At 37.3% G+C, this 12719-nt stretch overlaps 1 protein-coding gene across 1 annotated transcript in view; it reads right to left on the bottom strand.

Moving 5' to 3' along the window:
• Window positions 1–2663: 2663 nt before the first annotated feature.
• The window catches only part of CCBL2 (cysteine conjugate-beta lyase 2), an 18028-nt gene continuing 7972 nt past the window's right edge, over window positions 2664–12719 (bottom strand). The window contains 8 exon segments of the mRNA XM_009865052.1: window positions 2664–2950; window positions 4342–4428; window positions 4865–4938; window positions 5789–5975; window positions 6602–6691; window positions 7480–7556; window positions 12441–12561; window positions 12654–12719. The exon segment at window positions 12654–12719 is cut by the window's right edge and continues 30 nt beyond it. Of these exon segments, the coding sequence (XP_009863354.1) occupies window positions 2888–2950; window positions 4342–4428; window positions 4865–4938; window positions 5789–5975; window positions 6602–6691; window positions 7480–7556; window positions 12441–12561; window positions 12654–12719 (765 nt within the window). The 3' untranslated portion in view covers window positions 2664–2887.

The following is a 12719-nucleotide window of genomic DNA, read 5'->3' as shown; positions in this document are numbered from 1 at the left end:
TCGTGCCCCTGAGCCTCCTCGCTGGCAGGGCACTCTGAGGAGCGGGAAAGGCCTTGACAGTGTGCAAGCGCTCCTCAGCAGTAACTAAAACGTGTGCCGTGTGCTATTTTCAGCACAAATCCAAACCACAGCCCCATACCAGCCACTAGGAAGAAAATAAACTCTATCCCAGCCAAAACCAGCACACAGTAAGGCTCTGCACCTGGATAAAATGCAGAGCTGTCTTTAATATGGGCCACCTGTGTGTCCCAACTCAAATCTGGTGCTTTAGCAGGTGAGCTATTAGCACACTAATGAGATGTTTGAAACGGTCAAACATTACAATGTTTTCATGCTCTTGGTAAGAGGGGTGAATGGAAGAACGCTTGGTACGTCACTACTGTTACATACTGTCAAGTATGGCTACAAAAGTGTCCAAGTGTGTTAAGTTGGGCATCTCTGCTTAGTCTGTAAAATGTTGTATTCAAGTAATGCATAAATTTATTGTTTTGTTTTGTTTTTTAAGAAAAATCATGGAAACTCTGCATCTAGTGCTGAGTGGGTCCTAGATACTGCTGAACTTGCGAATAAATTTACTTCGAAAACAAAAGCAATTATTCTGAATACCCCACACAACCCTATAGGCAAGGTAAGAGTCCTGCTTTAACACTACTGTAATTTAAGAGTATGTCTTTAAAATGCTATGATTAACTCATTGCCCCTTACTTTCTTGTATCCCAGGTGTTTACCAGAGAAGAGCTCCAAGTAATAGCTGATCTCTGTATTAAACATGATACCTTGTGGCAAGAGGGGTGAATGGAAGAATGCTTGGTACGTTACTACTGTTACAAGGCCACATACCTCAAGTATGCATGTGCTCACATGCTAACAACCCAGCTACCTCAGGAAAATCATAGGTTATACAAATAGGGTTTTAAAAAATACTCTATAGCTGTTATCTTCAAGAGAAACACAATGCAATGATATAGAAACATTTTTTTATATAACACTGGTGAAAGTATTACTTGGTTCAATTGCATTGAGAAGCACCTGTTTCAAGGACAAAAAACCAATTTTTTTATTTTTTCATCATTTCACAGGTATAAGAAATGAGAAAATTTTGATTCACGTAATCATACAGACATTTCATAGAAGCCTATGTTTTTACCAGATTTTATTCTAGAAAAAAATTCTTAATTTTATAAAAATTTATTTTTCAATAGAAGTAAAATAGTAAACTATTTTACATTTTTCTTTCCCATCTTATCACGCAGCTCAATAGACTGTTGCACCACTCTCTTGATTTCTGCAACAACACAGCTTCCCAGTGCAACTTACATAAACAGATTTTAAACTTCTGGTAAATTAGAGTGTAGATTTCACAGAAATTTATTATATAAAAAAAATAGTTCCTCCTGGAATTTAGTGTAGGAATTTCCACATGAAATTCATGCTGAAATTTCAGTTAAGTCACATTAATTACTAAACTGCTTTTTCCACACAAAGACTACACACCACCTTAAAAATACCAGCCAACCATCTTCTGGCAAGATTCAAGGAATGGCAGTGCAAGACTGCCATGAAGCCTACAGAAGTCCGAGCTACTGGATTCCCAAAAGTCCAAGACCAAGAAGTACTAATGAAGAAGCCTCCTGGCTGTTCTCACAGTCCACGTTCTATACTTTTTTTTTAGGCCCTGACCGTGGTCACAGTCTGATGGGATTCAGTTAAGATTCCAGCTGTGTGCTCATGCAATGAGTCAAATACTTGGAAAACGAGTTATTGAATTTGTTCAGGCTTTCCACCATAGGGCTTGTGGGAAGAATATAGAAACAACATGGAGAACATAGCACAAAGCCTTAAAAGGTGACCCACCTGGACTGCTTCTGCTAGTGAGAAACCCTTCCACACATGAAAAGGTGGCAGAGAGAACAGAAATAGGAGGTGACTAGGAAGAAATTCTCCATATTGATCTCTTTGGCAACTGAGCTTAAACAAAGTTAGTTAAGCTCCATAGCACAGTATTAGGCCCATCTCCACAGTCTCTCTAGATCCAAAGAGTCTGAAGTAAGTTTGGTGTGAACTTACCAATGTTGTGAACATGGTAAGAAAAAAGGATGACAGATAAATTATTTCACTGTACATCCAATTGTGAAGCAGCCTCTAAAGCAGTCTTCTATTTTGCTTTGTAGATTCATCCATGTAATAAATAATTTGGCATATCTGAGTAAATAGAATTCCTATTTCAGATGCCACTTCTATAATTTTATTGATGACTGAATACTTCCAGAACAGCGCACATGACTATTGCAGGAAAATAATATTACACAACTGAGCACTTTTCAATCTCTCCTACAGTATAAACACTGCATTGATTTAACTCAATCACTTTAAATAAACTGATGCAATTTGTGCATGGACAAGATAGGTAGGTATGTATGCAGAAAGTCACTGCAATTATCTAATGTGATGCATATCTGAATTTCCTTTCACTGCAGGCTATTGAGTTTCACAAACCATGAAGTTTAAGTCTCATCCCTAGGTCCCATACTATCCCATACATACCAAAAACATGTGCCACCTTTTCTTCTAAGTTTTAAAATATCTGTCATTTATTTATTTTACACAGAGTCCTACAGATTTTTGTATTTTAGTAAAAGAAGGGAATCCCATAGATTATTTTTTTTAGGAAAAAAGTAAAAGATTTCGAAAAGACTGAAAATAACCCCAGTTGCATTACTGATATTTCAGTAAATCATTGTTGTAACACCTCAGCAGGTGGCAGCACTTGCAGTTATTTACAATTTCATATTAATTCTGTACTGCATTAAGTAATTTGTTCTTAAATTTGCAATAAAAAACTCTACTGTTGGATAATCACACTGAATGGAAGAAACAGTAAGAGCTATCAGGATGTCTGTTTATTCCAGTTCTTCAGTATCACTTCAGCTGCATCTAGTGTGCTGTCTTTCTGCAAAACAAGGAGTATAACTATTACTACAAGCATGGAGTTCTTGAAAAGAGAGTTGCAGTCATGATTATATCAGCTCAAATCAGTATCTGGCAGCTTCACCTGTAAATATCTTCCAGTTATAGCTACAAAACTAGACTATATCAAGAATTCAGTGCTGATTCCTTCCAAATATTTATTAGGTATATTTAAAAGATAACATACTTTGTCAGCATTCATACTATCAAATTTAATTAAAGCAACACTTCTTATATAAGTGTCTGGCATTTCTGCAGTTATGTACTTGGCCGCTCTATACTGGAGACATGCTAATATAGTTTCCTAATCTTTATGTGTACAGCTGGGATTTTTAAATCTCCATGCAACCAAGTTACGCTGTGAAATACTTAAACATAATCCCTCTAAATATGGGTAATCTATCTGCTCACTAGTTGTGTGGCTTGGCTACAACCTGGTGAGTCACACAAGTAGTCTTTCACTTGTCTTAATTAGTGCTGTTTATCCTGGGCAAGCCACACTGACAACCAGCAAGTTTCATCCTGGTTGTTACTGGCTCAGATTATATCATACTCTTTATACTCATCAAAAGAACTAAATAACACAAGCAGAAACTCCCCTTTCAATAGTGGTTCAAGATAAGACTCCAATCTTTATTCTGGAACAGTTAAGGAGCTGCACTTGTTCCATTATGCAGACTCTGGTACAGAATAACCAAGAAACATCTTTGGGCTGCAGGCATATCAAAGCTTATTTACCTGTTTCCAAAGTGTTTCAGTCTTTTCAAGAGTAGATTCAACAGGAGGAAGAATATGGGAAAAGGAGGTGCTCACAACGTCGCAAAAGTCAGCCAATGCACAAAAACCATGCAAGGTAACTTCCTGTATCTTTATTTTCTTTTGTAATTTGGAGCTCGTGTGAAACCTTGTGTATCTTCAGGCAAGTGAGTTAAACTCGAAGGTGACCTCTACTCTGGTTTTGTTGTTGGAAACGGAACGGGCATGGACTATACTGCTCTGCTACACAATCATTCTCTGCTCTGGATTTTAGAATTCAACTTAATGGATAGTGTGCCTGTGTCATTCATTTCCACTGTCATCACTGGTCAAACTTGTTTTTAAAAATCAATAGAGTAAACTAAAAAAGCCTACCCACCCAGGTGTTTTCTGCCAGTTGCCCTTCTTAGCCATGCCACCCACACTGATAGTTTCAAGTCCCTCAGCAAAAAGACAGCTGAAGCTACTTTGTGCTGAATTTTGCACGAAGCTAACTTCCTGTTCCTAAAACCATCCAACACAGGAGACCCTGGACAAAACACAACTATCAGTCTTTTGCTGATTTCTGTACCACATTGATTTCTAGGAGGCTTAAGTCTCCCCAGGACACAAATTTACCTTAATGAAGCAAAAACGTATATATTTTTCAAATTGCCTTTTTGTCTCAGGACCACAGAATGCTGAAAGAGGAATTGCTGACAGCTTCTGAAATGTAAAACAGAAACATTATTTCATTATTTTATATATGTATACAAATAAATATCTGTTTAAAGCATGATGATTTCTAGAACTCTCCCTCCCAACACATGAGGAAAAGACAAGGTTCGGTTTTGTATGCACTAGCTAGGCTTAACTAAACTTGAATTACTTTTCCTAGGCAAAACTTTTCAAAGGTACTTTTGTGCAACTAGCATTTAAGCATGGTGAAAGAAAAGTGCTGGGATGTAACACGAACCTATAGGGCACATTTGCTGCATATTTAGCAATATTTTAGGCACATCATTATCAGCAGTTACTATAAACACCAAATAATACTTTGAACAGAATATCGCTACTACACTATTTAGTAAGTTCCACTGCACTGCTTTTGCTTTCAGTAGAAAAGCACTTCTAAAACTAGAGTATGACTAAGACACCTTACCTTAGATGTTATCATCCATTTGACAAATTTATAATCATAAGGTTGTTTCTCATCTAGACCAGAGAGATCCACATCTGAAAAAATTAAATTTAAAACAAATATGTAAGATTTCCTAGACATTCATTAATGACACCTGATTATAACTAATACTTAGGAATAAAGATGTATGCTTGTATTTTAACATCTAACTAGAAAAATATACCATAACAATTAAAATAGGCCAACAGATTGCACCTTTGCATTCTGACCTGAGCATGTGCTTTCCATTCAAAGTAAATTCAGACATGTAGCTTGGCAAGAAGCCACACAGTACTCCAGGAGGTCCTCAGGTTTGGGTTACTGAGGGATCAGAACCGTGGAGAGTACTGAAGAGTGTATTTATTGCACGGACAGCAATAATCACTGCAACTGCAGTTTTCTCATCCATGAAACTGGGGTATCTAAAACTTTCTGATACATGGTAACACTGCGAAGTCCAGCTCCTTTTAGACATCTCTGTGTGAATAGCAAGTGCCCTTAGGACCAGTTAGTGAAAAATGTGGAACTAGAAAATGGACCCCTGTGGGAATTCTTCCTCCAAGGTTACCATAACTGAATTTCCAAAACATTCTGTAAATTTTGGCAGCATTTTCCAGTGTTTAGAAATCAGAATGAAAATAAAACCAAACAAAAAGGGAATAGTACAAATGGTATGAATTTAGGATTTAAGGCAGGTGCTTGGCTCTAAAACTTTTTTATAATCACAGACCTTTGAAGCTTATGAAATCTACCTCCCAGTCTAAGGTAAAACAGAAAGTTTCAGTCCCAGTTAGTACTTGTGACAACCTTATGCAAACATGAAGTGAGAATATAGTTTAAAATGAAAGTTGCACTTTCAGATTAACATTTGCTTTCCACACCCTTTTTAATAAACTTTATACTAACTTAGTGCAGAAACATCAACAATCATAAAGTAGCCTCCATCTGGAATGACAGGGTTTAGTCCAGCTTCTCGAAGTAGACACGCCATCCGATCACGCTTGCCTTCCAACTCTCGAGACAGCGAATAAAAATAGCAGTCTGGGTCATCCATGCGCTTATAGTCTATCCAAAATGCTTGTGCCAAAGCCTCCTGGAAACATAATTAACATTCAAAGTGCTCACAGACACTTGGTAAACTCACAGACACTCACACACTTCCTCTTGAAATCACGTGGATTTTTCTTCTGTTCTGACCCTTATTAACCAAGTCAACATATACAAATTACACAAGCTATGTCCAAGTGTGTAATTTGTTTGTTACTTTGTGCTGTGGCAACACCCAAAGCACCTAATCATTTGTTAGGCCCTAATCATATGCAGAAGTCACAGTCCTTGAAACAAGGGTTTACAGTCTGAAGCTAAATTTAAGATACTGATAATAACATACCATAGAATATTAGAAGCTAGTAGACAGAGATAATGTTCACTAAAACAAGACCTTATTGCAACAACTTTTATTTGTATTTGCCAGGAAATCACAAAGATCATCACGTTTTATACAAGGAACAGCAGTTTGTAAACAAAAGAAGAAAGAATCTGCAAGACTGTGATTTGTTTTTCAATGTCTGGTGAGCTGATCAAATTTGTCCCCTTTTCTTGCACCCCAGAATATAGATTTGACAACTAAAAATTCATTGTGATTATCTTTTTTATTACAGTGAGGTCTACGGTTTTGCTACATCAGCAAATAACCTCCTCTGCCCCATCTGTACCTACCTGTAATGGAGTTGGGCAAGTATACAGTGTGTTCTGGTGAACAACTTGCAAATGCTTAATCAGGTGCTGGGGGCCAATAGACCAACCAAGCTAAGGGAAGAAAGCACACTTATGTTACAATTACAGCAGTGGTGTCACTAAAAACTAATAGAGAATTAAAATGAGCCAATGCCTCAAGTTTTTCTATTTTAACAATTGGTAGTGAACTTGTTTTTATTAAGAGTTAAGAAAAGAGCTGGTGTAGCACAGCTAGCTGAATGGTGCCATTAAAAAATTCTGGATTTGACACAAATTACTCTCAGAGGGTACTGAGCAAACTTTTAACTCTTCATGTAACAAGGGTTAGAAATCAAACTGAGCATTTATTTGGAATGTTATTCCTAATTGTTTTAGAAACAGTTTCAACATAGGGGATGAAGAAGAAAGAATCGAGTTGCCAAATGGTTAAATATTTTTGTTTACTTTGATATGTATTTTAAAGTCAAACAAAACTTTATCATTTAATATTTTATAGAAATATAAGCCATTCCAAAATATACCATCATCACAATCTGAAAATATCACCACAAAACTGGAAAGTTAAAATATTATAATATCCATGTTTTCTCCAATAATCTTGACTGGTTTTGAACAAATCACACTGTATTTATTTCTTTAGTATTGTTTTCTCATAAGAGCTTATTAATCAACAGACAAGAAGACAAAATATGGGTGTTCAAGATCAGTAATTGCTCCAACTGAATGCTATCTTCATATTTTAGAGACACAGAGATTTGCCAAAAGCTTTCAAAAGACAAGTCATAAAAACATACTTTCCAGTGTAATAAATGTATTCTGTTACTTATAGAACGGAACTCTTTTATATTGGTTCTTCTTACCTTCCAGCCAGTTACACTATATGTTTTTCCAGCACTTCCTATGGTTATTGTTCTTTCCCACATACCTGGCAACGTAGCTGTACATAAAATAAAATTAACTGCATACAGGTGCACTCACATATTCATATAGTTAGAAAAACTGTACTGCCTCTAACTCAGAGCTATATGTTGATATATCATTGGAGCATATTAAGCAAGCAAAGACAATATTCTAAAATTATAACCATTATAACAAATGAGAAAGGATATATGGGCCAGTGTTTTTTTGGCATGAAAAGAAGGTAAGGATTAACGAAAGGAGAAAGAATAGGCAGAAAAATAGAGGCACAGTTTGTGAAAACATGTTAGTTATCCTCAGCTAAAATGCGGAATTATTCATAAGGAAGATATGATCTAAGAAGTGCCTACTCATTCATCAAGACAGTATTTTTTCTGATGCCTGATAATAGCATCATACACAACATTAACTCAGGCATTGTGAGCTGTTTTAATAGAATTATCCAGTTCAGCATCAATGCCCAGCTCAGACAGTGGAAAAAGAAAAGTATTACTAAGAGCAAGACTTCTAACCCAGAACCAAACACACTAAGAATGAGAAAACTAGTAAAGTGAGTATATTTAATTCATTAATTACATTTTGTGATACAATTTGAATGGGCCTGGCACTGACTGAGAATAGCAGCTAGTTAAGGATGTCTGCAAGGACTAAGGGGTACATGGAGGCATATTTCTGTCTCCGTACTTGTAACTGGTAAGAGACCAAAATCCTTTGTTTCCTTTCCAAGTAGATGACAGAGCAAAGGTCTCTGCTGATTTGAGCTAGAACAGAACCAATTGTCTGTTCAGTGATTTCAGTGATTCATTTCAGCTCATTCTCTTCTTAGTGACTGCACTTTCTGAAGTAAAGGGCATATTTTGCACCTGTGAGATCTACTGTAGGTGATCCTGCTCTGGCGGGGGGGCTGGACTAGATGATCTTTTGAGGTCCCTTCCAACCCCTGACATTCTGTGAATCTGTGATTTTCCCAAACTTTTGTGTGCCTCTAGAAGTGATAGCACTTAATACTTATAGTTACTACCCAGAGTTGGTATGCAGAAAGGCTCTTGCTTGTACTTGCTCCTACAGAAACCAAGGTCACTGCTAAATCATGTGTCCCACGCTGGGGTGCTGTAAGTAGAAGGGTCGTAAATAAGTGAAAAGGTCACACTTGCAAGGAGGAGCAGACAGGACAGGTGACCCAAACCTGACCGACAAAAGTATTCACTCTGTGTACATCAGACTCAGTATAAAGCTGAGGGAATCACAAGGGTCAAGCCCTCTTCTTCTATGGCCAACATCCACGGACTCAGTCCATTCTTCTGCCTTTTATATTCATCTGAATCCACATCCCATCTGTCACCAAGTCCAGTCTGGGACTTTCCCAGTGCCTGCCCTGCAGTGTCAGTGGTGTCTCATTGAGGGAGTTTCGATACTGGTTTTGTATATATCTCTATATATTTCACTATTTTCTTATTAACAGTGTTACCTTTTATTTTTACTGTTTCATTAAAGCTGGTTTCGTTTTTTCCCAACCCCTAAGTCTCTCTCCCTTATTCCCTTTGCCCTCCCCTTCTGGGAAGAGAGAGGGATTAACAGAAAGTGTGTGTCATTCATTTAGCGGTGAGCCCAGCCCTAACCCTTGACAGGTCTCTTCCTGTAGCCTGTGAATTTTTTTCTGTACACTGCTTCAGGGGAACTCTATTTGGAGCCTAATTCATTTTCAACAGAAACAGATATTTCAAGACACATGTAAGTCTGAGACACAAAGTTAGGCAAGGTCATACCACTACTGCAATTGCAATGGTCAACAAGATCCAGCTCCACCTCATTCGTACACTAGAACCGCTACTGACGAATCTGTCAGCTGTTGCATTCCCTCTCTAGGGAGACCAACAAAGATTTCCAAATAAAGACGCTGAATTTCCTAAGAAAGTTTTTGCAGCAGTTATCTGCATTAGACATGGTATAAGTTCTCGCAATTATCTGAAAGCATGTAGTGTACTTTTGTGAGCACACTTGCCAAGAAGAGAAACAAAACAGGCTGAAAGAAACTCATATTCCTATTAGCCTACTCATATTCACTCAACTGCTCTGTGACCTTGAAAACAAAAAATCAGTTTCAACAGAAGCAACTTCTAGCTAACAAGGTCATGAGTACAGATCACTTCCTAAAGACAACCAGACTAGCGCTCACAGACTGCAAAAAGAATTGAATTCCAACGCTAATGCTCTCTAGCGAGACTGTTTTGCCACAGAGTCACAGGAATTCAGCCGTGGAAACCTTTGAATGTAACAGCATTCCAAACAAGGGCAGCAGCAAAAGGGCACAGGGGAAGAGGCAGCTCAGTTGCTTTTACAAGCAGCAGTTTTAAGCAGAGGGAAATTCCTCCGTGCCATACGGCAGGATCATTATACGACACCACAATGAAATGTGACTACAACTTCAAAACTAATGAAGTGCAAACTAACACATACAAGCCTGTTACCTGGGATGGCACTCAGCTCGTTGGGAGGCTCTTTTCAGAATCCCGTTATAAGATGTGATGTCTAAATCTGCCATTGTAACCCTAATCATTACTTAGAAGAGATTCACAGCTTTATGGAAGTCAGATAATGATGAAAAACATGATGAAGTATTCCACACTACAAAAACCAGCTTCAGTGACAGCACAAAGACTGTATTAATTTTACGATCTATGGCTAGCAACCCCTGTGAAATTGTATCAAGGAACCACCATCAGATCCTGTAAATTGATGCAATATTAATTTTGCATCTCTCTCAAAAAAAGTGTCACTGCATTTGATGAAATATGTAGAGGTTAATATGGAAACAGAAGAGTTTCTAGATAGTGAAACAACACATTCATTTTTTCTTATATTATCTTTTGTACACTTAAAAAAAATAAATCTAAGAAACTTAAGTTAAAAAGAACAATCTTTTTTTTCTGTTCCTGAAATAATGTTATTATCTACAGTGTTACCCTGACGGTTTTACAATTATTTTAACATTAAAGATGATATCATGGGATCTGTTATTGAATATTTACCTAAACCTAGCTGACAGCTGTCCAGGCTTTAACTTGCATTATCATTGCATGGTATTTTTACATTTCATGCTAAACTACAGAATGACTTTCATTCAACTGGAAACGTTTTCATTTGAGGCATTAAAATGACAATACTGATGCTAAAGAACAATACAGTTACTGTGTCTTAAGAATTCACCACATCCCCACCAAGACAAAGCATAATAGACAACATGAGTGTTTGGATCCGTGCTGCCATTGCGAAGGAAAGTTAATTACCTTATACTACTCACAGAGATTTTGATTCTGAGGACAGCTATTTGCATGAACCACCTGCTGAAGAAAGCTTTAACTCATTCTACTTTGCAATTGGGACATGATAAGCCACACAAGATCAGTTACTGTACTAACTTGTTAGGATGCACTGACTCAGATTACTGTCACACGAGGGGAGCCAAAATGTTCCCCTTCTTCCATGTCTGAAGGTCTCTGAAAAGGTATCACTATCAAGGCACCACAACAGCCACGAGATCCAGCCAATTTCAAAACAGAATTATAACCTATGCATGGCCAATACAATCAATGTACTGCAGGTGCATGATCAGCAACTGTGTAGCTGAGCTAGTAAGTACTGCAAGATCATTTAGATATAATTTCTTTTTCATTATTTATAAGATTCAGTTTTACAATGATGTAGCCTACGTTAACGGAAAGTTTCTTTTACTGCCACTCTGCGTATATGGGATTGAAGCATAGAAGCAAAGTTACGCAGTGGCAAAAGCCAGGAAAAAAAAAGCTAAACTTTTTCATGTCTAAGTTATATTTACGTCTCTTGATTTCATTGTTTAATCTCTACTGCACAAGTCTGAAATGTGCCTTCATTATGACAGGAAGTACATCATAACACGTAGTTCATGCAAAGTTGCTACTATCAGAAACAAAATGTCTCTCCAGCTCAAATACACCAGCGGATCCAAACTAAGACCATCACACCAGAAACTTTTACATAAATGCTTAGCGGTAGTTTTATAGGACTGGGAAAGGAGTTCAGTAACCTGCACTAGATTTGTATGTTCTGACATAGTGGGAGCAGGTCCACTAAAGTCAGTGAAACTTGGATCAAGAAGAAAAATAAGAGGGATGGGGACATAACATCATATTTGTTTTCCTGGTTTGTTCTTGTAATGGTGCTTCAATCCATGGCAATACTGCCCAAAGATTTAGCATGCTTTCACACTGCCCATGCAGCAACTTACTTCAAAACAGGGAGGTTGGACTAGATGATTTCTAAGGTCCCTTCCAGCCTATGCCATTCTATGATTCTATGATTCACTGAATTCAATGTCTATTATTTAACACTGTCTCTGCACTTTGGAAGGACAGTGTTTACACACTATCTGCACACTAACCTTTTTTTTTTTTCTTCTTATAAGTAGTGGAGCAAAAATAATTGTGTTCATTATTATACATTTCCTTCACTGATTATCTCTAAAATGCTTTGAGTAGGAAGTTTTAATCTCCCTTCTATTAGTTCTCCAGCAAATCACAGTCCAACATACATAAATTAACAGAGTTACACTTATGGCCAACAAAGCAACTGGATAAGGACAGGATAGTCAGACGATCACAATTGATTTATGAGCATCAGATTTTAATAAACTGATTTTAAAGGATATCTGCTCCAAAGTCACTTAAGAATTTTTGGAAGTTCTATTCGGAAACTATGCTTCAAAACATTTTCCAGAAAAAGAAGGGTCCCTCCTCCTCAGAGTCTCAACAATGTAAAACAGTCGAAGTTTGGAGTTTGAGGTTTTTCTAGCAACCATTATCTTTGAAAGGTGTGTTTACAACATCAGTTCACAACCACTTCTAAGATGCCACAAAAAAATCAGTACCTATTTTAATGTGTTTATTTCCACTATATACCAGCCATTCATACACCTCATCGCTGATGCACAAGGTATCATGTTTAATACAGAGATCAGCTATTACTTGGAGCTCTTCTCTGGTAAACACCTGGGATACAAGAAAGTAAGGGGCAATGAGTTAATCATAGCATTTTAAAGACATACTCTTAAATTACAGTAGTGTTAAAGCAGGACTCTTACCTTGCCTATAGGGTTGTGTGGGGTATTCAGAATAATTGCTTTTGTTTTCGAAGTAAATTTATTCGA

This window comes from Apaloderma vittatum, unplaced genomic scaffold (assembly GCF_000703405.1).
Source record: "Apaloderma vittatum isolate BGI_N311 unplaced genomic scaffold, ASM70340v1 scaffold23112, whole genome shotgun sequence".
NCBI lineage: Eukaryota > Metazoa > Chordata > Aves > Trogoniformes > Trogonidae > Apaloderma > Apaloderma vittatum.
This window is presented reverse-complemented; position numbering and strand designations above follow the sequence as displayed.